The sequence below is a fragment of the Sphaeroforma arctica genome (genome assembly GCF_001186125.1).
Source record: "Sphaeroforma arctica JP610 unplaced genomic scaffold supercont1.486, whole genome shotgun sequence".
Lineage (NCBI taxonomy): Eukaryota > Ichthyosporea > Ichthyophonida > Sphaeroforma > Sphaeroforma arctica.
Window position 1 is genome coordinate 10,098 of NW_014040072.1, and position 27,152 is coordinate 37,249.

Sequence of the window (27,152 nt, forward strand, 5' to 3'; positions counted from 1 at the left end):
GTTCCGTACTACTATATATATATATATATGTAGATATATATATATATATGTATATAGATATANANATATATATATATATATATNTGTGTGTGTGTGTGTGTGTGTGTGTGTGTGTGTGTGTGTGTGTATTCTCTTATACTACAGTGCGACGTCTGTATGAAGCGTATGTATGATATTTTTGGGAATTTCATTATTCCGATGAAAATGGGATTTATCAATCACCTCTCCAGGGTTATACGTATGAATGGTTTCGTCTCTTGTAAGTTCAGATTCTTGTTTACATCGCTGGTGTTGACATCCTCTAGTGGTCAGTCTCCGTGCACTTGTTGTCAATGTCAAGAACTATTTCTCCCATACACTCCCGTCGTTAGGTGCGATTATGGTGTTGTATCTCATGCCGTACTTACCCCCTGCGACACAGGACTATTCACACGGATTGGTACGAACATGCTGACAGACAGAGTCAAGGAGAGCGTTGGTATGGGGTCAGCTACACCTGTGGAAGGCCGGCGAAGGTCACGAGTGATGACGGAGAGGAATGCTGATGCTATGGTGAATACGCTGTGTCGCATGAGGGGTGCGGCGCTAAAGCTTGGACAGGTAGGGCTTGTACGCACATGTACCAACACCCTGTGTGCCTGTTTGTACTAACGACCTTGTGTATGCATGGAATACGTCTTTGTCCTGGTGTGTAGGTATGATTGCATTGTATATCGGTGTGTGGTTTCTTCTGTGTTGTGCGTAAACTGTGTGGTACATCCGACGGATACATACCGTAGCCTCAATGCCATGTGCGAGATGAGCGAGGCGTTTCAAACACACGTGGCGGCTGTGCACTACATATGCATTCACTTGTTTCCCAGTGTTCATGAAGGGGTTCATGCATACCACCACAGTGCAGCTTAACAACGAATATACGGTCTCTTACGTGTACACGCGCAGGTTTTGAGTATCCAAGACAACACTATGGTTGCCCCAGAGATCCAGACCATCTTCAATCGCGTGCGGCTCAGTGCCGACTTTATGCCCGCAGATCAGATGATGAATGTGCTGTCCAGTGAGATGGGAGAGAATTGGCGGGAGAGGTACAGCGACTTCGCGGAGAAGCCTATGGCTGCTGCCAGCATAGGCCAAGTGCATCGTGCGCAGAGCTTAGATGGCCGGTGTGTATGTGTGTATATGTGAGTGGTATTGAGTTACTTCTTGTTATCTAAATATTGCGTAAGTGAGTTGTATTGAGTTTCTTCTTGTTATCTAAATACTGCGCATGTGAGCTGTATTGAGTTGCATCTTGTTTATCTAAATGGGTACGGGTGCTGTATGAGTATGACGGTGCATTCGAGCGTTTCCTCGTGCTTCTATGCATAATTATGGTGCTCTTATCATATGTATTGTATTGGGTCCTTCTGTATATGCAGGAAACTGGCAGTCAAGATCCAGTACCCAGGTATAGCGGACTCGATCGACAGTGACTTTGGACTATTACTTCGACTACTGAAGATGACCAATGCCTTACCGGAAGGTGCCTTCTTAGAGAAAAGCATCACCTGTAGCAGAGATGAGCTGGTGGAAGAGTGCCAGTATCTCAAAGAGGTATGTTCTCTAAACCCCTAAAACCCATGCATGAGAGAGACAGTACCCCTGTTTGTTACCGTGGTAGTCACCAAGGTATCTGGTATCTGTTTGGAGTGTGAGGAGGTCTCTCCTGCGTATGTATATGCAACGAATCGTGCATTCAATCATCGCAGTGTCTGGCCTTGCCTCCAGCACTTGCCCAACATTACTTGCTTGCTGCTCATCACATGGCATCCCTTCACAGGCCGAACACATGGAGAACTTCCGCGCTCTGCTCAAAGACGACGAATTCTATCACATCCCATTGGTTGATCACGAACTAACCACCAATCGGGTGCTTACAATGGAGTACGTCGATGGAGTGCCTTTGGAACAGGCGAAGGACTTCTCGCAGGATGTGCGCAATCGTATCTCCTACAATGTCATGCGGCTGTGTTTGAAGGAGTTGTTCGAGTGGCGCTACATGCAGACAGACCCCAATTGGGCCAATTTCCTGTACGATTCACACAAGGATCAGGTGCTGTGCCGTTGCTGAGTGTCTGTGTTGCTGATATTGTAGGTTGTACGTAGTAGCACTACTTGTGGTGTCTGGTTTAGCGGCGTAGCCACATGTGTAGACACCTCTATGTTGTGCGTTCCTGCAGGGACAACACTTTTATGTGAGAATTGTGCAATTCTCGTTGTGTTGTGAAACATCGGGTATTTCATTGCCTGTACATGCCTCTATTCATGTGCTTGGGTACATACAATGTCTCTGTGTCGCTGTTTGCAATCTGCATATGCACCACATACACTTGGAATACAGATGTGTGCAATGCGTGTGTGCGAATGGCTTGCACTACAGATTTACTTTGACGTGTGTATCAGCACTCTGCTGTCTACTCCTGCGAGTACCATAGTTGCCATATGTGTTGTTTGTGCGTGGCAAGTTCCTATTAATATCTGCACCTGAAGGTTTATATACCGTCTATGTATCCCCGATGTTCTCTACCTACTTCGAGGCAACCTCGATTTGCCAGTGCCAGCCCCATAATTCGAAAACCTGTATATATTGGCATTGTATGGTTATATAATGTGTATCCCTAAGCACGTATCAACATTAAATCCTCCTGTGTATGTGGCTGAACCTACGTTCGCCTTTGTGTACACAGCTCAACCTTCTTGACTTCGGCGCTGCGCGGCGATACGAACCAAAATTCATAGATGAGTACCTCCGCGTCATCAAAGCGGCTGCTGACAACAACAAGCAGGGTATCGCTGGTATGTACACGCCTCTGTCCCTCTGAGTGCGCGTGCTCGTGAATGCATGCGCGCACCCTGATGAGATTGTTGGAGCCCGTCACGCATGTTGTTGCAGCTGTAAACCATCGGGAGACCCTGGGGTGCACTCGCCTGGTTGTGTTATAAAGAGGCTTGTGTGCACTTCTAGGTTACCCAATACCCCGTTGTTAGGGCATTTAATCGCAGGCCACTTCTACATCGGCCCAAAAAAACACGGAGCTTCTTTTCCTCATGCACGTGTGCTGATTGCTTTTTGTCGTGTGTGTCTCAGCGTTGCGTGTGTGGCAGCTTTACACTTGTACCTACATAGAGAGCTGCTTCTATACGTATCCTGGCCTCTTCATACTCCTGAGCTGAGGGTTCCGGTGCAATTTTCCGCAAATGGTCTGTGGCTGTGTGTACTGCATTGATCGCTGATTGCCTATACACTTCCTTCAACCACGTGCAACACTAGTATATGCGCGGCACTTTATCATCACCAGCGATTCACTACGCACACTGTAGCATTGACTACGGATTGACTACAAACCGCTGAACTTGATCATTTTGTTTCTCGTGTATATACCGCCTGCCCCTTATCGATGTATCGCTATCGCATGCTCTCTCAGCAGCTAATGGCAAATGTATTCACTCGTCGCTCTCCTCACATACACGTTATAACTGCTCTCCTGTCCTTGTAGATGCATCGCATAAACTGGGGTATCTGACAGGGTTTGAAGCCGATCTTATGGTGGACGCACATTGCTCAGCTGTGCTGATTCTGGGTGTGTCGCGTATCTGTGTGTCACGTGACGTATCTGTGTGTCACGTGACGTATCTGTGTGGCACGTGACGAATCTGTGTGGCGCATGACGTATCTGTGTGACCCGTGACGTATCTGTGTGGCACGTGACGTATCTGTGTTGCACGTGACGTATCTGTGTTGCACGTGACGTATCTGTGTGGCACGTGACGAATCTGTGTGGCACATGACGTATCTATGTGGCACGTGAGTGCCTCTCCGTTCCTGTGTTTGATTGGTTGGCTCTGGCTGGTGAGCAATGTCTAGAGGATTTGTAATGAAATTGAAGAACCATGGGATTCGTCTTTTGATACTAGGATGTTTCTCAATTGCCAACTGCATGTATGTCAATTGGCCGTGTCATGCACACATTTATATATTATATATTTACTACGTGCAGATACACATAGCTGTCGACTGGTTAGACAAGTATACTAGCGTATAGTTGTGCTTCTGCACATGCCAGCGAGTACAGATCTATGGCAGCCCGCATACCCTGTGCGCAAGTACTTAAATTTGGTTGAATTGCGTTTGGCTCAGATGACTGATCGATAGCTGTTTCGATATATGCACACATTATTGGAAAATGTGTATGGTGGGCATGTTATGTATGACCATTTGATTTAATAGTAGAATGGTGTATCTTCTCTTTTCATGCCTGTGCTCATGTGTCCTACAGTCAAAGGAAGTGTCGCCTATAGAGACTGCGCTACCCATACACTAGTATCGGCATCTCTACTACTCGGCATGGGAGACAAGCGTAGTACACAGACAGAAGACAGGGTACAAGAACATACACTTCAGCATTGGAGCAGGCCAACAACGCACGCACAGGTTACAACCCTCAGCTACTCACACTGTCATTGTCAAACATGCACACTGCATTCTACACACGTTCGTACTCTCTAAATGTCACGTCCGCTATAGAGCACACACTATACAACATACCAGCTCTGGTTCTAGCACTCAGATACTCCCACGCGCACACTGCAGGCGAACCCTTTGCCGCCAAAGGAAAGTTCGACTTCCACGGCCAGGACGTCACCCGGCGTATCAACGAGCTCATCCCGATTATGCTGAAGCATCGCCTGACACCACCCCCACAAGGTGTGTGTGCAATGTGCACGTGCAATATATGGTGTGAGTGGTTTGTCTTGTTCGTGAGTGATTGGTGTATTGTAATGCGTGTTTTGTATAGTTTGTTGGCACGGGACTATCTCCATGCACAGTTTTAGGTGTGCGATGTGCAGCTTCGCGTGACACTCGGTCAGCATAGTGATCAATGTATTTAAAACATCGTGTATGTACTGTGTTTAACTTCAATTGAGAGTGCTCAGTGTTTCCGCTCGAATATTCTGGTTGTACCATTTAAAATGGCGTGCGTGAGGCAACACCGTGTCAAGCGTTTACAAAACTTGGAAGCTCGTCATACCAGTGAATAAACAAATGTTTATTTTTAATAAAGTTCACTTTCTGAAGCACCGTGCTCTACTGAAAGGTGTATTATATCCCAAGTTTAACTTCGAATCCCCATGAGATCACTGATCTATCTCGCACTGGCAGGGATTCCTGTGATATACTCAACACCACAACGCTTTTGTTGCGCGTCCTCGCTAAAGGAGCGGATGTAGCTCTCGGTTCACAATCTCCTACTTCTTGTGATTTCATCAATCGATCGAGATGGAAGATTCGTATTCGTGTACAATGAAGTCCTTGGTGGGCGAAAGCATCCAATTGCGTGTGAACGCGTTTGTTCCCTTGTGTATTACATTGCACATTGATATCACTTTGATAGTGCGATATACTTCGTTCCAATTTGCTGACTAATTTGTTTTCTGCTTTTTATCTCTTTATCAGAAACCTACTCGCTGCACCGTAAGCTGTCCGGGGCCTTTTTAATCTGTGCGCGGCTGAGAGCGAGTATCGATGTCTCCACTTTATTCGAAGATATATACAACCAGTACGAATTTAGCACAACCTAACAATTAATAAATAATTGGTGTATCTGGACTCAGATTGTTTAACCTGCATTGCTTGCCAATCTGATTTACAACTACTTATGTGGATTTCTGGTCTATTCGTCAAAAACAAATCTGCTTTTGCTAGCACCGCCCCATATAGCGGATCGGTGAATGTGAAGATGAGAGGTTAGAATCACCCGTTCAACTCATATTCAAGTAGTATAAATGATTCGAAAAATATGATTGCAACCAAATGTCGAATCGGCCCTGTTATATCTTTGGATCGGAATGCTACATATGGCTACCATTCTGGCGAACTACTCCGACATTGAAATTGAATTCGATCACAAAATTCATCTTCGAAAGGTATTATAGAACATGAATTCTTATTCAAATGCCGGCGAGCATATCGATGAGATCGATTACAATAATCGTTCCCCCAAACGGCAGCTCACTCTGTACGGAAATTCCAGGAATAGACATACTGGCAGAAACTTTTTGTCATTGAGGTTCCTCAGCTTATACATATCATATTGTTTTTCATAGGTGTCTTTCATAGGTCTTTTGCACTTGACAAGCGTAAAAGTCGGAGAAAAAAAATCGAGTCAGAGTGGCACCTGAGGAGATACATTATTTAATGGCATTGAGATCGATTTTGCCGGACGACCATTGGTATCAAAAAGAGCAGATTCATTCAAACAGAGCATCTAGTGCGACAAGTAGATTGGTCGTTCTGAAATACTAAGAAAATTTACGCTGAGAAAATCAACCCGAGGATGGTTGTTTGGTCTATTGTGGTCGTGCTTCTCATCGCCCTTGTAGTCTGTATGCAGACCTTTTATTATCGCTAGGAGAATGTATATTTACACTCGCACCATTCTCTATATTCGATTCATTTGATCATACTGCTTGCCGCTATAGCCAATTAATCAAATTACTACAACGCATCACCGTGTTAACAGTTCATTGGCACTATGGAGTTCATAACGGATCAATTTATTGCACTGGGACCGTGCGCCTGGTAGTGTGTGCAATAGGTGCGGGAACATTTCATCCATTACGTACCAATATAAAAGAAAATGAATTTTGATTTACTGAATATTCTGGAGCTTAGAGCAATTTAATACTATATTCCTATGCGGCACATCTAAGCTCATTGAGACAAGTGCGCCTATCAATATACTGACATTCAGTGTAAACATACTGCGAATGCAATACAGTTTTAAGTTTTCCAAGTTCAAGGCCAAGCCAAGCCAAGCCCAAACGTATCCTCTATGATATGGTCCTGTTGAGGTTGTATGACTTTAATCATCTCCATGATATATACTTATATATTCAATTTATTGATGTTTATTGATGTGTCCATTAACCACAACATGAACCACATGTATGGCCGTGCCATACACCGGAATCGAGAGCACGTTGTACGCAAATCAAACTGAAGCATCACCCTGTCTTTTCGTTCCGAGTAGTGGTCAGTCCATCAATTTTTTCTGCTTTTCAGGATCAGCTTTGAATCCTTGTGTGGTGACTTTCACATCTAGAATGTTGACCACTTTGACCGCGAAGGCACATATGTTGTTACTTCACGAACTGTCTTGCGATGTTCTTATTCTATGAGACTTGCAATGACTGTCATCCACATACACTTGCACTCTTTGATGTTCATGAGAAAGCTTGCCATGACTCTCTAAAATTGAGATGTGAGTGTGTGTATGGCAAACGACGCTGACTTGAATGTGTGTTGCGCTCCTCTCCGCGAGAATGTGAAGAAGTGTTGGCTTTTTTCATCTTAACTCAACTCTCGGGAGTAAGTTAAGCAACTTGATTAGCTATCGGGAGTGATCCTAATCTAATGATTTCTAGAATTTAAAGAGGGCTTCTTGCTGTAAATCTGGTCTGAGACCTATAGTCTCTTACTCCCCCTCAATTTTACAGTCAGAGTTGGAGTCTGTAGTGTGGGCTGTGAAGACTGAAATTTTGAAACAAGTCTGTTTTTCTCTCGTTGGTTGTAGCTTGAAGGCTGAAGAGTGAAGACAGAAGGAGTGAACCTCTAAAATATCAAATTGTTTGTAGGTATTTGTAGGTTTGGCGATCCTCTGTACAGTGACAGGCTGACAGGCATCGCGATTTTGCACGGGAGGGAATTCTCGAGGTTTTGACTACAGAGTCAGTACATACTGTTAGTAATTTCGGATGCTTGGTGTAAGCTCCTTTCTGCGTCGCGGTTTTCATATTTGACTTTGGGGTGAGGCCTGAGACTGGGACTGAGAGGCTGTGACTGCCCTTAGGGTCTGGGAATGCGAGGCTCTTATGTTGCGGTCCGGCTTCCTATTCTTACCGTGGATACGGTAAAAACAGGATAAATTTTTGATCGAATCGACCAACGAAGTACTCAATTAAGGACAATAAGTCAGGCTGCATGGTACTAAAAAAATAGTTTACGTTTAGTACTCGCAAGTACAAAGTGAGTGGGGGGTGGGGAAGGGGTTGTCATAGAACACGATAGGGATATATATATATATTTCACGAGTAAATACTTGGGTGTCTATCGACAGAAACAAGTATGTAAACAGATACATAGATATACATATTGAGTGTACGAGTGTACATTGTTTATAATTTTATTAATACATATAATACGCAGTCATAAATAGAAAATCAAAGCATTTGGCACCTGCTTACCTTAAAGTACTTACCTTTATTATGCATTGAACCAAGTTGATACTGGCATCCGAGTCATTAGTCGGTCGCGTGTATCGGTGAACTTTTCTTGGCTGAGAGGCTTCGTGAAAATTTCGCTGAGTAGCTGCTCTGATGGTATTTTTCTTTTACCTTGATGGTGTTGTTCGCTGTGAGTCCTCTGATGTGGCGATATCATAGGTCGAAATGTTTGGTACGGCGGGATTTCGTGATACCATTTCCCATTAGGTTCTGTTTTATGGTGGTAGGTTCGACGAGCGGATTGTCGAATTCCGTGAAGAGTTTCTTAGCCCGTACTGCGTCTTTAACAGTACCAGACTGTGCGACGTTTTTTGCCTCTGCTGTAGAAGTTGATACTAGCCGTTGCAAATATGTTCCCCGCATAAACGGTGCGGCTGCTATAATGCCCTCCCGCCCGGTGGTGGATCGTCTTGTTGTGTCATTGCTAGCGAAGCAACTATATGCACTCAGATAAGGAATATATCTTTGTTTGTGTATTCGAGACCGAAGTCTTGAGTACCAGCGAGATACTTCAAACAGCGCTTGGCACCTCTGACGTGGTGGTACTGTGGTGCTGACAGATAGCGACTTAGGATCAAAACAGCAAAGCATATTACAACTCGTGTTTGATCTGCAAGGTATCGTAGCTGACCCACTAGCTTGTTGTATTGTGTGATTGTTGAGACGTCTGAGCTTGCCGCTTTTTCTGGGATATATGCGTGTTTGTCTGTTACTTTATAGTCCAACTATAGAATTGGCACCCATGCTGGTTTACAGTCTATTAATCCCCATTGTGTCCTGCAATATTTCTCTTCTGTGTTGTCGTTGATGAAGACATACTCTTCCGGAGTGTATTCCACTTCGCACCTGAGAAACCAAAAAGTATGGCCATATCGAAAGAGTTCTATTTGTCTTTCATTGCGTCAGCTAGTTTCTGCCCGTCAGTCTTACTCTGGTGTGCCACAAGCTGGTCGTCTATGTGTACAAAAATGAAACAAACTCCACTGTGTGTTTGTTTGTTAAACAGTGCTCCATTCGATTGTGCTTGTCTATAATCGTGGTATATAGCAAACCGAAGAATAGAGCGCCCGTTACGTGGTAAACCGTATACGCAACGGTCAACTTGACATTTGACTTTTGTGTCTCCTTGTTTGTGCCTTTCATATAATTGTCTGTCAAGTAATTGTTTAATGAGATCACTCGCATGTAGCTAGGGGTATCCAATTCTTGAGCGAGGTAGGCCAAAGCTGTATCGTATTTTCGAATGTTCATGTCGTAGTGTGTCATGAGAGCTAGGCACCTGAGTGGTTCCTTGACTACTACTGGGGCATAGCTTTATCGTAATCGATTCCCTGTTTTACGTTCAATGCTGCTACGTTCAGACGTGATTTAAGTCGTGTGACTTTCTTGATTCATCCGAGGTGGGATAGTGATTTTTGCACTGTATCACCAATCTCCCCATCTCCGAACGTGCTGACTCTTCCCAATCAGTTGCGTTTGGAATCTCATATATACCTTTGAATGTTTTCGGTTCCATTGCTGAAGTTGCTGAGATAACAGTGTGCGTAGTGCTACGAGATCGTCTCTTACGGCGGCTACCGTGATACCAGTTGACATTATTGTCATTCATCGCAAGGTCTTGCAGTCCTCGAGAGACTTGGCGACCTTCTGCCGTTCTTCTAGCTATAATTGCTTCGCTGCGGGAGCCTCCGACGCACTATTATGAACTGCGCTCTCAACGGGTTGTTGTGTTGACGATGAAGTTGTTTGTAGTTGTTCTGAGCTGCTCGGCTTTTGCATCACAGTTGGCTGGGCTCGTTGGCTAAGCATATATCTCTCTGTCGATGAGATAACAGTGTGCGTAGTCTAGGAGATCGACTCTTTCGGTGTCTGTCATGATGATACCAGTCGACATTATTGTCACTCATCGCAAGGTTTCGCAGTTCTCGAGAGACTTGACGATCTTTTGCTATTCTTTTAACTATAATTGCTTCACTGCGGGAGCCTCCGACTCACCGATATGAGCTTCGCTCTCAACAAGTTGTTGTGTTGACGATGAAATTATTTGTAGTTGTTCTGTGCTGCTCGACTTTTGCATCACAGTTGACTGCGCTCGTTGGCTAAGCATGTCTTTCGTTGTCGATATTTTGTCCTTGCGTCTGTTTGGAAATCGCCATTTTTAATTTGGAGGAATGTACTGCTGTTCGTAGTGTCTGGTGGTCCGATAGCGGTTGTACATTTATCGCTTTCCCAGACAAAGAATTCGTCTTCGAATATATAGACATCTCGGCTTTGTCTTATACACTTGTTCAGAGGTGAGTATATACGATACGAGTCCGGTGTTGTGTCCAAAGGTTGCGCAAGAAGAATGCCATTCAGTGCTCTATCGTCAAGTTTGCGGTCTGGATCACGGTTCTTGATGCGATGCGATATTCGAATGTTTTCATCATATCTATCGGAAATGCGTATTTTGTAAATTACTCGTATAGGGATAAGCTCTTCTCGTTGGTGGGTATAGCATTGTATATGTTGGTGGTTTAAATCAGTAATTCAGCCCACCTAGTAGTCGATAGACGTGCGTATTTCAGTTGTGCAAGTATTCTAGGGACCAGTGTACCATGCCTTTTCTCTACTTTGCCATGATATTGTGGCGTGGCCGTAGGTACGTACCTTGAGCATTATCTCAAATACGCAAGCATGCGCCTAGTTACGTTTGCTGTAAACTGTGAGCCTCGATCTATTTGTATGCACCGAACTCGGCTACGAGTTAAAATATACCATTCATCGAATGTGTAACATAGCGTCAAGAATTATTGTAGCTTTCAGACCGCGGATCGGATAACCTTTGGTCATGCTAGAAAAGTCGTCTATGATTGATACAGAGTGGATGTTGGATCCTATTGACGTTGCGAACGGGCCTATTATGTCCACGAAGACTAACTCGAGAGGCTCGGTAGCAGGTTCGTGCTGTCGTTCTTTGTTTGTGTTCTTCTTCTTCTTCTTAGCAATAGTGTATGCTTTGCATCGTTCCTCTGGTTGCCTTATGTAGGGCAAATCTTTTGGGACGTAGCTGGGGTGCGCAAGCTTGTTGTGCCATGAAATCTGGTTGGCTTTCTCCAGCGATGGTTCCACTGTAGTCATAGCTATGTCGTCGATGTGCACACAGTATCTTATGTGCTTTTCACGTACTGTTATGGTTCCAAAGCTTGGTAGCAATATGTATATCATATTGTTGGTGAATTTAAATGAGCAGTGGCATGCTGCGAGCAGGCTGATACTTTTAGTAGTGCAGTTGTGAATGTCATATTGATGAATACGTCCCCCAGATTTTCTAGCTGAGTTACAAACTTCGGACAAATGATTGTACCATCAGCTACTTCGAGCGCATACCGGTCATTAATGCACATGTTGCGGACGAGATGATGCTTGTGGTACAAATATGGAAGTACATGTATGGTGGCGCAAGTATCACAAGCTAGTCAGTACCCACCTCTTGAATCTATGTTTAACTGATCGTTCACATCCTTGTTGTCGATTCTAGGGTTAATTGCGGAGAATGCAATCTGTCCGTTAGTAGAATGCAATCTGTCCGTTAGTAGGTAGCCATCGGACACTTGCGCTGACATTGCTTTGCCCTGTCTGCCTTCATGTTCTTGGCGTCGATTGCTCTGGGATCGGTATTTTTTGTCACTGTCTTGTGAACGTCGTGTATACTGGGGATATCTACCATCAGTGCAGTCGCGTCGATTGGATTCATCTACTCGGTAGTCCTGTCGGTCATGATCATCGTGGTTATCATAGCGGGATTGGTAGGAGTTGTTTCTGTTGTATCGCTATTTACATGTATAGCCACGATCTGAATCAGGTCGGCTATGCTTGCCATTATTCTTGGACATCCATCTGTAGTCTCTCATGTCGTGACGAGGAACAAAATTGTCAATCCTTCGATCGTAAAGTTTGCGACCGTCATGGTCACGACCCTGATTACGTGTTTTACCAGTGGTACACGATTTGATTATTGCTTGTAGCTTGCGGTATTGCCCGATAGAATGTCTACGATTGTTGCAAAATGCACCATTTCCTTTCGATATAGCTGCATGTGCAGCGTGCACAATGGTAGATGGGTCACTTTCGTCGGAATCTAATACGATGAGATACGTGGTGAGCTCATCATACGGCATTGTCATCATAGTGGGTGTTTCAAACGTGATCTTAACAGTCTGATTATTACCGTTTACAGCCTGTCATAGGATAGCGCATAGGTTGTTATTGGTCTTCGAACCTCCGGCGTTCTTGAATTTTACAAATGACATGTTGAGATGACTGATAAGACTGGCATAAGATTCGTTCCGTTCTTGTGTGATGCGGTTCATTTTTCCTTCTAATGTCGGGATATCATCTTCGGTCAGGGCTTCGAACTTTCGTTTCAGTGCGGCGAAAGCTTCCCACGGCTTATCAATGAATTGGCTGATCTCAGTCTGTAGTAGTGGGGATAAGGTGCGGTTGACAATTGTCTCAGTTATATCCTTGTGTGTTTTTACCCCTCTAAACCGTAAAACCTTAAAGCCCTGCCTCTAGACGGGCTCGGATAGGTCAATATTGTTGGTATTCTTTCACAATTCACGGATAGGATGGTCTGAGTTTTCTAACGACCTTCCTTCCGAGAATAGTGGTGTTCTTACTATCCTTAGAGTTCTCAGTAGGCATATTGATAGCGCAAGATCAGAGTAACCTGATAAGTTGTTAAAGTGTAATGTAGTAGACATTGAATAAAGTAAAATGCATGTATTTATTTCTGACCTCACCTTTAGTTTTATACCTAAGGTATTTGTGTAAGTGTTCAGCCTCTTTGGCTGGCACGGGCGAAAACTCATATTGTCAGTATGAGGAATCTTCTCCATAACACTTAACACTTCGATGCTATTCTATTTCGACTTCTCTGTAACTAAATCTCACGCTGATCACATGATGTCTTCCCGTATCGTAAAGACGCAGCTATTTTTATAATATAGCGGTTGACAAACTTAATCAACGCTCGAGAGTCGGTTGAGAAACTCAACCAGCACTCGGGAGTCGGGTATGTATTAACGCAACTTTCGGGAGCGAGTTAAGCCACTTGATTAACTAAAGAAGTGCAAGTGTGTGTGGATGACAGTCATTGCAAGTCTCAAAGAAGGAAAACAGGGCAAGACAGTACGTAAAGTATCTAAACGGTTGAATGGAGCAAACTTCCGACTCAACCACAACAAATGTGCCTTCACGGTCAAAGTGGACAACATTCTAGGGGTGGGAGTCGCCACACAAGGACTCAAAGCTGATCCCGAAAAACAGAAAATAATGATGGACTGGCAACTACCCAGAACAAAAAGAGATCTGCAAAGAGCGGGGGAACTCTCAAACTATACGCGTGGCCATGTCCCCAACTTATGCTCACACAACTAAACACTTCTGCAACCTAATGAAAGGTGAAAGGAACCAAAACATATCTATGTTATGAACACCGGAATTTAATAAGAAGTGGGAAGAACTCAAAGAAACCATCGTGTATTCGGCGACACTAGCATACCCAGTTGATGGGGTGTCGTCTCAAATCATGAACGATGCTAGTGACAACGGCATATGATCTTTATTCCAGATCATAGATGGTGTCAGAAAATATATTCTCTACTTCTCTAAAGGCCTGAACCCAGCCCAAGAATGCTATGGCACACACACTAACGAACTACTAGCACTGGTATACAGTCTGGAACAATACGCCGAATACATCAAACGAGTGGACATAACACTATGGAGAGATCATAAAGCGCTCACGCAAATGAACATTACAAAATATCCCACCGCCATTCCTCCATCATCCATGTCCCATGCAGGGACAACCATATGATAGGAATGACACATTCAATACCAAAACGTCGGAGGTATTAAAAGACGCGAACAAAATAACACACAATAGTCAAGAGTACACCGCCTTGGAAACAAGCATGCCCTTAATCATATCAGCTATATAATGAATGCTACACGCCAGATCCTACAAAGAAGCTAAAAGGCGGCTTGTAAAATTCACAGTAGAACTATTTGCATCTGCACAAAATGCCCACACAGATGAATACTACACAAAGGAACCGAATGCGCTCCTACAGAAGTGGGTGCAGGAAGTAAATGTATGGGCAACCCCGCCGTGGGAACTCATGCCGGATGTCTTCGACAACGTCATTGAAGAGGCAACCAGCATCACGATTTGTGTTCCATATTACCCAAATACAACGTGGATTCCTAAACTCCTATCTTAGCTAGAAGAAACCCCGATGCTGGTGGAAACCACGAACAACACGTTCCATAAAGAAGACTCGAAAGCATGTGGCGAGACCTCATGGGGTGTCACATTGGTAGCAAATGTAAGAGCTATATCTCCTTACTTTGACACAAGACGGGTACAACCCGACATACACGTCTCAGCATCACAAGCAGTAAACACTAGGGATAAATCGAATGAGACCTAATACAAGTCACGCGTCCACGCGATCGAGCAATACCACAATCTGGGACAATACACAGCAGATGAAACGGTAAACAAATTGCTAGCAGATAGACACGATTAGCCACAAATCCAAAAAAAAAAAAAAAATTTTGTACACAGATACGTTGAAGAATGAGTACTGTGTCTTAAAATAAAATACACAGAAAGTAATTTTATCCCTTACGATCAATCACATCCGCATTCCAAGGCGACATAGTACAAGTGAACACCATAGGCCCACTATTGAACTCTAACAGAGGTCACACATATGTGTTAGTGTGGCTAGATGTAAACTCATCATATGTCATACTCAGACCAATGATGGACAAATCAACAGCACCTGTAGTAAGAACACTGGTACCAATAATGTGTGAACATGAGTTCCCACAAATTATACAGACAGAACAAGACACTGGACATTTCAATGATATACTCTCAAAAGTCATTAAACAAGCGCTGACACTGCACCTAGTCTCTCGCCCGTAACAACCTTAAGTCTTGGGAGCAAACGAGCGATCACATAGAGACCTCTTACCGTTGTTAAGAAAATCTGTTAACTGAGTGTTCTCGACTTCCGTTTCTACAACTGGGTCACAGCCTGTGCTGATCAAAACAACATAAATCACCTATAATTAATGTGTACTATGGATGCAGAAAAAACCAACTCGCTGACTACAGCACAGCAGTGAACGCACCCAGTACAACAGTATCCTGGGAACAGCGACTACAGAATCTAGAACAGGCCACTAGGCCATAACTAGACTAGTGCTGCGCAATATCAAGTGATGTGCGCAGCATACGACCGAAAAGAACAATAGAAGTATGTACACCTCCAGGAAGGGGACATTGTCATTGTCCTCTATCAACAAGGTGAAATGAACAAGAAGACAGCACTCTATGGCGGGCCATAAAAAAATAGTATGCAGGAAGGTCAACGGGTATTTTGTTGGTAACCTAGATGGGACTAAATCCTCGGAAAAATCTAACTCGGTAAGTGATAAGCTAATTGGACTCGTAAAAATGGCCAATGATCCAAAAACATGTACTTCCAACAGTCACGTACAACCAACCGAGGACTCAGTTATCCTCAATACTCGACCACAGGCCGTCCATCCGAGGTGATGGATCCCAGGGGTACTTACTGCAATGGACAGATGGAGAGCGTACCTGGACGCATGAATCAGACATCGCAGATGCTGATGTTCTTACACTATACCGTCAACGCACTCGACGCAAATGAGGGCAATCAAGGCCGACGAAATCAACAGCAATGAGCACTAAAGAAAGGTCATGGAGCAACAGAAAGCGCACGAGGCGGGGGATATAAGCAAGTCTCACTGATACCTAGGGACACTCCCCTTGTTCTCACCTTGAAGCATGCTCCGCCAACATACCAGAGAAATAAGGACCAAAGTCTCGGTTGTAGAGCCACCGTTGAGATGCGTTTTCTTGGGCCAAGTTGATATCAACCGAGAGCACCGGTCAAGACTGACTCCGATGGGTGTGGTTGAGAATTCCCTTGATAGTACAATTAGTTAATAGGTAATATGTAAGAATAGATAATGGTGACAGGTTTTTCATCTTAACCCCTTAAGGGACGAGTTTTTCCCTGTACAGAAAAACCAACCTCTAGATAATCTAGTACTGTAAGATGCCACTTTCTACTCCTACGCAGGCTGAGAACCATAAAGTAGGGGGGCTGTAGCATCTAGGGACCAGATTATCACAAAGCCAATCCAAATCCCAAAACCTCAGAATGATAAAATACGGAGTTTTGGGTCCGGTTCCAAATAATTCTTGATAGTAGGGCCATCAGAAATATTAGCGATAGACTACAGCTGAGAATGTAAATCAAGACTCCGCGTGAGAGAGAAACACTCAAGTAGAAACCCGAGTCTAGTGAAATAGAAAACATAAATAAAGACTCGGTTCGGTTATCTCAAACTGTGGACTTTTCCTAGCTGAGATATTCGTACTTGAGTAGAGGTCTATTCCTTCCTTTGGTCGTATCTTTTCAGCTACTCTCTACATTTTACACATGGAGCATATTGTTATCTGACGCTCCGAACAGTTCAGCGAAATGATCTACAGCGAAATGATCTACAGCGAAATGATCTACAGCGAAATGATCTACAGCGAAATGATCTACAGCAAAATGAAACCTCCCACATTCGAAGACGTAAGTCGAGCTTGGAAAGTCGACAGAACTGGAAAGACTCTACAACTGTATTGGCGACGCATTGCAAACTATTTTTTCCTATGATCGTGTATATTCTTTTGTATCATAACTACAGTAATGTAGGAGAAGGTACACAGGAAATTGGCACCATTTGACAACGTGGTGATGAGCAGAGGTACTACATTCTTCTCCGCTTGAGTGCAATATTGTCGAAGGTTACAATATGAATAGCACTCTTTATAACTCCGAAAAACTCACTTTCTTGACCGGTATTGTCCACAAGGACTATATCACCCAAATAACTCATCATCAGCTGTCTAACACTTGTATGTCATAAAGCTACAAAAGAACTTCGGCCTATGCACGACAGACCGCCATTAAAATCAAAGCCCATTTTTTAAACACTACCACGCCTATTGTAACATACATACATTGTAACTTATCATTTTTGAAATAAACGATATTATTCCTACCACGCTTACAACCCTGTAATATGCATTTGCCGCCTCGACTGACCTCATTTGCCACAAGTGTAAAAGTTATAATCATATTTCACGTATCTGCAGATATCACATTTCCAACTTTAGAGGCCGCAGAGAAAACAGAGGTTGAAGAGTCATGGAGTCCGTGAAAGATGAATGCAGGTCCGTGACATGATGTGAAGGGTCACTGTGGTGCCCACACCACCCGCACTGATCGCCTATCTGGTTACAGAACCAACACGTTGGATTCAACAACATACTTGAAAATCAGAGGTATGCAAGTTTTCGTTCTCAAGACTTTCAGCAATATGCTAATTCTTCATATGCCACTGATCCAGATATTCAAACAGCTTACTCATTAGTCTGCAAGTAGCATTTAATCACAAAGGTGTCACCGCCAAACATCAGCAAAACGCTAATAGGATCCAATCACAATTTTGCCAGATGCAACTACCAACGAACTCCTGTATGATGCGACAGTATTTAGTCAACGCACATGCCAATCAGGTGGGAACAGAACACAACCCGTGACCGTCACTTATGAGGGGTTCAGGCAGATAGTGACTGCACGGGAATTCATTTGCGACAAAGTATATACTACCATATGCAAATATGACTCTCGCACTCGATTGACCAATCACAACTAATACTACATATATAGACACAATAGTTGCTGATCGAAACTGTATCAAATCTACATTGCGTACCACATTGTACGATCTGGGAACAACCCAGCTGTATGAAAGCTTTGCGTTTCCGCAGCTAAGTGTGCGCTTGGTATCTGTCAACGGGTATATCTTTGCAGACCCCTGACAGACGCATTAAACATATAGCAGAAGACGTATCTAATGTATTTTGTCGATTTATTTGAACTCTTGGAATTTTTGTATTTAGCTTATGTCACTTAGCATCGTTTTCTAACACATTCCCGTGATGTACCATCTGGCTTAAAACCACATGACAAAAAGTTCAGGCCATAAAATTTAAAAAATGAGTCATCGTGGAAATATAAGATTTATGTCGTCGGACATCCAGTTGCGATAGAACACGGCTTCAGGGGACAGCTAATGTATAACACATCGTGACATCCGAGAGCTGTAATTGGGTGCTTTATTGAAAAACTTATATCGATCATCGCACGACAATCTGGCTGTGTAAAAATTTATAGATTTACTAATATTTACTATTTATAGGATGATGATAGCAAAATAACTATACAAACAGCACGCAAGCAGTTTAAGTAAACAGCTAGTATTTGACTTACGTAACCGGTAAAGAGCTTCACCAATACATCTGCATTTGTCATCATTGTCAAGTACCTGGTGGATGGTCGATGACATGACCTAAGAAAATAATGAGTTGGTGTACAGTATAAGAGCTCTGAGTTATCGGACATCATGTTGGAATGAATGATAATTGTCTGTTCTAAATATATCAACTAGTATTGAACTTTCTCAACCAATACAGAGCTTCTCCAATACAACTGCCTTTGTCATCACTGCCATACAGGTGGTGGACGGTTGTTGCTATGAGATAGAGTGGTATATGTGCTGGCGTGAATTATGAGAGCTTCGCGCTATCGAACACCTTGTTGGGACGAATATCTCTCAAAATCCGGAATACATAAAACGTAAAGGAAATATAGCGCCGATCAAACTATGCAAACTTGGCTATTTGAAGACGTATAGTATTTTTTAATGTAGGGATGCTCTATCATGGACTGTAATTGGTTATTCTGAAAGTAGTAATTTTCTACTAAATACTAAATATGTAGAAGACAAGGTTTCCGGCAGCAAGTGGAGACTGATTTATAATCAAATACTATCAGAGCAAAATATTCCACTGTGAAATTGGACAAGCTTTATCTTTCTGGCCAGCCAACTAGATGTGCGTGTCTATGTCTCAAATGAGTGGAGAATTACCTAGTGGTTAGGTTCGAGATTCAGCGGAAATCCAGCACCAGCTTGTTGTTTTGATTTTTGAAGACGCCGTGGATGTTTATGATTGAACGATAGATTTGAAGCATGGATGCGGCCAATCGATATCGCTTCAATCTGAGTTGTTGATGACCTGAAATAAGTATAGACCGAAGTAGTGAGTGATAGGAGCGGACCTATATAGACAAAAGTCTCAGTCTTAAAATTCCCATATCAATACCGAGGGCTATAACCAAACTTAATTTCTTTTGATATTTACCCTAATTAGACGGACTTTATATAGATAAGAAGACGTTTGTTTGCCAGTGAGACAGTATTAATAAGTTATTTACGCTCTATTTCCCATAGTATCCTCGATCACATTTAATTCCTTGATAATGATAGCCCATTCCAGTGCCAAGTAATTGAACTTTGCTTTTCTTTCCTTTTCTGTATTCCAGAATATGATATCTTAGTCGGTTGGTGGTGTATTCCCCTTTGTCATTTAGATTCTGATGTGTGCTCGTTAACGTAGAATGCTAGGCTACATTCACATGCTTGATGCAAAATAATACCGGTACGAAACATACTTTTCTTTGAACAGTGATTGCAAATATTTATTACTCACTGACAAAGAAGCCACTAATGACACTCAACTCTACCAAGCTACGTTTTCTTAGATACGGATATAACCGCTGGATGTACAGTAGCTAATATGAGTTTAAATTATATTTTATATATATACATCGAATCATTGAAAATGATTGTTCTTGTATGTCTGCGTATACAGAGGAAAGTAAATACATAAGCGTCAGCCAATGTTAGCAAAGAATGTCACCACGTAGAACTGGCTGAGTAAGGTGTATGTACGAATAGAGATAGATAAAGCTATAGAGTATGAATTACAAATTACGTGTTCGTATACACTGCTGTATAGAGACTGCTGCGATCAACATTGAATAAATATATAAGTACGTTTCAGTATTATTCAAATTACAAACATTTGTATCAATTCGCTATCCCTAGACTGTATAAACAAAGATTGAAGCCGCTTCGAATATCTCAGCCACGTTTATTCAAATATGTACAATTTCGCGGCAAATATACAACACCGGTATACTTCCGAAAATTGGTAGGCGAATGACACGTTGTTGGTCGATTTTAGTACTTCGACCGGTACATAAAACCGCCATTCGTCAATTAAGTTTTCTATCAGGGTAGTCTTTCTACTTTTTGAAATTATAATCAGTGACTGCTGTAAGAATGCAATTTCTACCAATCTGACCATATTCCCAGAGTTGCTAGTAGCTCCACTCTCAACCAAATTAGTGATGAGTGACACGAGTAAGACTCACGCAAGCTTTATACACCTCCAGCTACAGAACTTTGAGTGTGATTGAATTGACCTTCGATCCAACTGTTGAAATTACCCAAACTCGTGCAACAAAGAAGGAACCTACATATCTGCTCTATATACATATACTATCAAAAGTCAGGTATACTTATTCTTGAATTCGTATTATATAATATTACTTGAATTCGTACTATATAATACTACTTGAATCCATACCAACAATGTGTTGTTTTCCCTTTTGTAAAACCTGCTCACTGTCCTACACAAGGTTACTATACAACAAATTCTCAGTGGCTGTGAATTTGTGAATTTGAAGTGGCCTTTTATGATCTACGATAGCGGGTGGGCATGTAAAATCAAACATATGTACAGCTAGCGGGCACCCTGACGTGGCTCTCAAGATATAACAAAAATATTTTTCTACATTAATATTCCAGTTACAAATTTTCCACCGTAAGGAGATATTAAATCGCGACAAAAAATATATAAGTTAGTGATACTATTTTCTACATGTTTCGCCGTCATTGGTATACATAAAATCTCACGACATACCCCGGCTGTGGCGTCATGCTTAGGTAGCTGTTTTTGACATGTTTATCAACAGGTAAAACTTTCCTCCACTGGATACAAAGTGTCTATTAGCGAGCACTGGCATATGACGTTCCTGCGAAACGGGCAAATAGCCGTATTTTGCTCAACTTGTAGGCAGCAATACTCCGAATAGTGTACTTAAATCGATGCAGCTCTCCATTGCCGCTGACAGGATAAGTCAAATAATTAAATACATACCCTGCATGTGGTGTCATTTCAGATATCTGTTCATGAAAAGGTATTTCAACAGATAAAACTTGCCTCCAATGGGTACAAGGTGCCTATTAGCGAGTACGGCTCTGACATTCCTGCGGAATAATACTATAGTCAAATCGATACAGCTCAATATTGCCGTTAGCAGGATAAGTCCAACAATTAAACTTGCTAAGGGCCGAATATGCAGCGATAACCTTTGTATACTACAATCCACTTATCTTTATTGATTCTTGCTTTATATTTATATGTATTATTTGTAGTCATCAAATCGGTGCAATATGCATGCATGTTGAACCGTAACAAATGACATAGAAAGCTTTCAAGGCGAAGCGGAAGCTAACAGAAACGCGAATTGATGGAAAATTGGCATCCATATACTAAAGGGTCAATTCACATACGGGTCGTTGAGAGGTGTACATATAACTCACCTTCACGACTGACAGAAAGAGTCTGTCGGTAAGAACCTTTACGATTCTTAGCTGACATATGGATGAGTCGAAACACCAAGGAACAGTAGTGAACGTCAGGCAGGTCAATTATGGCCGATACCAATATATTAAAAAAAAATAAAAAATAAACAATTGACCGGTGAAAGGATCGAACTTCCGGCCGTAAGGTTTGGAATCTTACGCTCTACCGCTGAGCTAACCAGCCATGAAGAGAGATTTAAATGCTAATATATAATGTATAGTTCTGAATTTTAAGTATCGCGCATATATTTATATTTAGTTCTACTGTTGGTGACAAGAGGTAAATACACGTCTCCAGAAACAGTTGTTCGAAAGTAACCAGACAATAGTCTATTATATTATATGTGTACGGAGTTCTCGCTGGTTGAGAGCTGAGGTAACTTTGAAAAAAGCCAGACTATACGCGGTGATTTAATCATATCTTCAGCTATTTAGTGTCAGGGCGTCGAATGCGTACATGAAAGATATTCTTGCTTGTGATGGTGAAAGGTGGTATTTGTTATGAGCTAAATAAATACAAGTACGACAACCTCGTTGCAAGAAATGAATGCACGACATTTTATTTATTTAAAAAGAATATAATAGAAACAAACAAACAAAAATAGTGCGGATTAGTTGTTACTTTTAGGAGGCTATGGGTTTAGAGATAAATAAATAGGAAGGGGTGATGGGGCACAGCCTTCTGAAAATAGAACACTGGGGTTTTTATTAATATTTATAGCTGTCTCAAATATATTTATGAGTAAATATTAAAGTCTTTACAGTCCTATATATCTATAAAGATTGAAAATGTTGTATGGCTGGTTAGCTCAGCGGTAGAGCGTAAGATTCCAAACCTTACGGCCGGAAGTTCGATCCTTTCACCGGTCACATTTTTATTTCGTATAAATGTTCATCACAATTTCTCCGCAGTATTCATTGTGTTGTCCGGCGTAGGGGGCGATATTCACCTGGTGCCTATGTAACGTGTTGCATATATACAAATTCAACTGTATTTTCTCACACATAGTATATTTGGTTTATTTACACCACTATCACTCGAGCTCGAGGGGTATGTAGATGAGGGGCGAATCATTTCAGTTATTTGCGGACAAAACAGGTGCTCAAAGTCGACTTAGTATAAATTTTTCTGTTGATAGTTCCTCATCGTTTTAATTATACTGTGCATCGTGACGGAATGGTAGGGCAACAATGCTGGCTCAATGTCTGTATGATTGCTTTTGTCGTCGCGGTAGTAGAACAACCGTATAAAGTTGAATCGTTAATGTACCAATTAAATAGTTGACAAGTGGCGTCGACGTGTAGATTGTATGCAAACTAGCATAATGGCAAGGATCTTCGCGTACTTGACATGCATGACGTTGCTTCTATTGCATGAACTCTACACAACAGCCTACAATCTTAAATGAGTTATAGATAAAATCAATAGACAAATAGTGAAGCGAACATGGTAGCATGATGTGTTATGTGATTTCCTTCTATAACTTGAACTTTAAATCCAACAGATTTCTCAGTCGCACTTTGTGTATTGATTAAGTGAGTTTGATACACTATGACTGTGTATCGTATATGCATTATCTGAACAAATTGCGACAATGTATATCGTAAATTCATCTACTCGCGCATGCTGTTTACTTGTACGTGTCCCAACTGGTTTTTTAACACAAGCGAATATCGTATTCCATGAACTCAAGTTATGTGCATCGTTATGCACAACTACATGCATATGTTCGATTGCACTGAAAGTCTATTTTGCTGTACAGAATTCTAAGAATGCAACACCTGAAGATTCCATTACTGTGCCAATGATAAGGGCGAGTGCCAAGAATATGTAGCGAAACTCACAACTACGGCTTATACTGGCCTTCACAAAAATACCGAACAAATCACCAGACAGAAAACCACTCTGTTTCAAAATTAGTGTCTTTTAGGTATTTGCTATCATTATTTTAGCAGGGTCAACTGTTATGAGTGCCGTCGTTCCAGATATCTATACTGTGTATATCGGTTGCACTCAGCCTAAGCATCAGAGTACGCTCTCCTTATCGCGTCTGACTTCTCTGCACTGGTACCAATAATATGCACTCCTCCTACACAATAACTCCATCACATGATCTCTGACAGCACTTTATGTGCATATCTTATCCACAAAATCCGATAGCTAGGGTGAGGACTCTCGAGTTGCGTTCGTTGACATACAAAATAAGTAGATTGAATAGATCTACAGACGGTCACCTGTGAGGAGATCATGTCCCATGTTCGCTTCAATAGAATGATATTCTATAACATCGTATGATGACTACCGCAGTTCCATTTTGCGCTAAGGCCTCTTTCCACGGTCCGTTGCACACTTTCAAATCACCTGTTTTCGTTCCGTGTCAAATCGCATTTGTTGTTTCCCGATATACACCAATCAGAGTGTACGTAAAGCGCTGGCGTGCTTTCCCGTTAAAGCTTATGACTAAGGGAGCTGCATAAGCGATACTCTAAACTCAAAAGACAAATGTTATTTGCCCGTCTAATCCTTCCGTCCTTGCTGCCCCATCACACAAACGACCTTGCAGGAAGGTTCCATATCCTTCGATTTGTAGGAGATGAAGGACACTTCAATGGCTGGTGATTCGAATAGTCTTGTGACTAGCACTAACACCTTTCCTTTGCTCGGTCGCATGAAATCCGCCGACATGCTTACCAAATCCTCGCGAGTGTAAGGTGCAGACGTGGTGCTGTCCTGCTCCCACGCATCCTGCGCCAATGCGACGGCCATCTCCGCAGCGCATGCAGCCGCTCCTCCGTGCAGGTTGCCCATTGGGTTCTGGGTGGCGGCGCTGACTTCGAGGGTTGCATTGTATTTCCGTGTGCCCGGAGGGTAGCTCATTAGGAAGTCTTCAATCGGATTGACCTGCGTACAACATGTTTGGCAGTATATCGTGTGAGTCATGTATATGTTATGATAGCTGGCTGTCTACATTACACTTGCGATGTATGCAAGCGGCGTGACCAAGCATTTACACAGGGAGATGCAAAGAGTGGTGTGCACCTTTATACAATTGTATATGGAAGATACCAGTGAGGGTCCAGAGAGAGCCACTAGAAGACTTTTTATGGGTTACACATCGTATATTGCCAGGTGATAGTTACTTTTATGTGATACACACCGTATATCGTCAGGTGATAGTTACTTCTATGTGATACACATCGTATATTGTCAATTGGATGAGCTCAAGTTCAATATCCAGTCATCGTCAGCCCAAAAGAGGGCTTGTCAGAAAACTTTCTCACCTGCGATCCTGTTTGTAAACCTAATCCCTTCCACGTGCTTCCGATCACATCAACTCCGCCACCCTGGTGAGGAGAAGGCGCAATGTCAAGTCACAATTAATTTGGAAAGCTGTCCGATCTGTCGCACACGTCAGCTTCTTCAGTTAAAGAGGATTTCCAAAATCGCACTAAAAATTTATTTGGAGTTACGCAACGCAATAATTGCAATGCATGTATGTGCTCACAGGTAGTTTCCCACACTGTAGAGAACGATCACATATGGCGTTGGTCTGGCAAACTACATTGATTCACAAGCTTGTGACGAAGCTGGCCTATGCCAGACATAGGATTAGCATATTGCTTAATGAGTATAGTGTGACACTTCAAAAGCCAGGTGTATGAAAATATAGCTACACGTAACCAAATCTTGCAATAAGTCGTATAATTCACTACTACCACGGTGCGCCCCTTTAAGCAAGAATCGAAGCCATCAAGTTGGTTGTACAAATACGTCCCGCACCTGCCTTCATTAGATTAGAGCCAATCAAATACCCTAATACCATTATCAAACAATGCAACAATGATAGAAAGAGGGAAGCCACAAAATTCACGGTATAAAGGGAGCGCATACCGTTGGCACACTCACCCATACTTCACAAACAACAGCTATATATGTAAATACAAATACATTCTTTCCGCGTAGTGCTCGGTACAAGGTTAGAATAGCAACCGAGCGTTGCACAGCCAAACTGGAGTAGATCTACCTACCTTTACAGAGCATGACGGATTTTTGTCGTCCGGTGTATGCTGGTTGTTTTCGAAGTAGCGCTGTGAATACTTTCGCGCGGTGCTTATCAACAGAGGGTGCGTAGCCACGTCCCACGCCTTACCCATGTCGAGATATTTAGTGTGTCGGCCAGTGGCCAGTACTTCCCGTTCGGAGTCTACATGGCTATCGTCCACGGTGCCAGACGATGGAGTAGGGATCCGGTACAACTCCAGATCACAGAATGCCACGGACTTGCCGACTTTCCGTGGTCGGGATCTGACGTACACCTGTAACGCGCAATTGAAAGCCCATAGTCAGCTTGCAAAAACCTCGATAACAGGATAGATCGAGTGCAAGCACCGACCGGAACAGATCGGTACGATGACCGGCTCACTGAGAGAAATCTGTATATTGCATCACCATTATGCACAATTGCGCTGGAAAGCCCTTTCATAACCACAGGTACAGTCTCACTCAATAAACAGGCTGAATCATCCCGGAATTCTCGAACGATAAAACCACACGTGAATGATATATGGCTACTAATGCACCACTCGAACGCAGCCTTTCAGCAGACAAGTCGGCGCTTTATCTTCAGAATATCTTTTCCGAGTGTTCCTGCAGTAAGTCACGTAAATACTGCAACTCACAACATTCGCACTCGACAATTCTCACATGTGCATGGTTGTGAAAACGGTTTTTAATACCCAAATCATATACTAAATCTCAAAATGACAAATGGGCACCAGTATACGGGAGCTTCACGCTCACATACTTTGTCACCCGGCTGGACACTCTGCAAGGCCGGCATCCGGTTTATCTCAAGGTTTAAGCTTTGTCCTGGCCGGTGTTGCTTGTCTTTGATCATAATACCTAATGTAGACACCTCATCAAACCATGCGAGTACGGACGATAGTCCTAGTCCAGCTTCATGGGATGCCCCGGACAAGGTCTAAGGAATATAAATACCATTGCAAAGTGCCGCTCAGATGTATAATAACTATCATGTATATTATATATATATATATATATATATATATATATATATATATATATATATATATATTATATATATATATATAATAAATTATTACTT

The 27,152-nt window shown here is 42.5% G+C and overlaps 4 protein-coding genes and 2 non-coding genes across 6 annotated transcripts in view; 3 read left to right on the forward strand and 3 right to left on the reverse strand.

Annotated features, from left to right (window-relative positions):
* The window catches only part of SARC_06672 (atypical/ABC1/ABC1-A protein kinase), a 7,154-nt gene extending 1,507 nt beyond the window's left edge, over nucleotides 1-5,647 (forward strand). The window contains exons 2-9 of the mRNA XM_014299408.1: nucleotides 422-600; nucleotides 943-1,163; nucleotides 1,419-1,593; nucleotides 1,820-2,092; nucleotides 2,727-2,835; nucleotides 3,537-3,620; nucleotides 4,631-4,744; nucleotides 5,495-5,647. Of these exons, the coding sequence (XP_014154883.1) occupies nucleotides 422-600; nucleotides 943-1,163; nucleotides 1,419-1,593; nucleotides 1,820-2,092; nucleotides 2,727-2,835; nucleotides 3,537-3,620; nucleotides 4,631-4,744; nucleotides 5,495-5,619 (1,280 nt within the window). The 3' untranslated portion in view covers nucleotides 5,620-5,647. The remainder of the gene's footprint in view (nucleotides 1-421; nucleotides 601-942; nucleotides 1,164-1,418; nucleotides 1,594-1,819; nucleotides 2,093-2,726; nucleotides 2,836-3,536; nucleotides 3,621-4,630; nucleotides 4,745-5,494) is intronic.
* Nucleotides 5,648-12,545: 6,898 nt separating this feature from the next.
* On the reverse strand, nucleotides 12,546-13,202 carry SARC_06673 (hypothetical protein; the record flags this gene model as incomplete). Its single annotated transcript, XM_014299409.1, has 2 exons — nucleotides 12,546-12,779; nucleotides 13,107-13,202. 2 exons carry the CDS (start codon nucleotides 13,200-13,202, stop codon nucleotides 12,546-12,548), a joined length of 330 nt encoding a protein of 109 aa, XP_014154884.1.
* Nucleotides 13,203-15,858: 2,656 nt separating this feature from the next.
* On the forward strand, nucleotides 15,859-16,092 carry SARC_06674 (hypothetical protein; the record flags this gene model as incomplete). Its single annotated transcript, XM_014299410.1, has 1 exon — nucleotides 15,859-16,092. One exon carries the CDS (start codon nucleotides 15,859-15,861, stop codon nucleotides 16,090-16,092), a length of 234 nt encoding a protein of 77 aa, XP_014154885.1.
* A 6,046-nt stretch (nucleotides 16,093-22,138) lies between these two features.
* SARC_30139 lies at nucleotides 22,139-22,210 on the reverse strand. The gene has a single exon. It is a non-coding gene; the product is annotated as a tRNA-Trp (tRNA).
* A 614-nt stretch (nucleotides 22,211-22,824) lies between these two features.
* On the forward strand, nucleotides 22,825-22,896 carry SARC_30140. Its single transcript has one exon. It is a non-coding gene; the product is annotated as a tRNA-Trp (tRNA).
* Nucleotides 22,897-24,544: 1,648 nt separating this feature from the next.
* SARC_06675 (hypothetical protein) lies at nucleotides 24,545-26,924 on the reverse strand (the record flags this gene model as incomplete). The annotated part of the gene is made up of 4 exons (XM_014299411.1): nucleotides 24,545-24,928; nucleotides 25,309-25,371; nucleotides 26,056-26,343; nucleotides 26,832-26,924. The coding sequence occupies 4 exons, from the start codon at nucleotides 26,922-26,924 to the stop codon at nucleotides 24,545-24,547; spliced, it is 828 nt and encodes a 275-aa protein (XP_014154886.1).
* Between the last annotated feature and the right edge of the window lie 228 nt (nucleotides 26,925-27,152).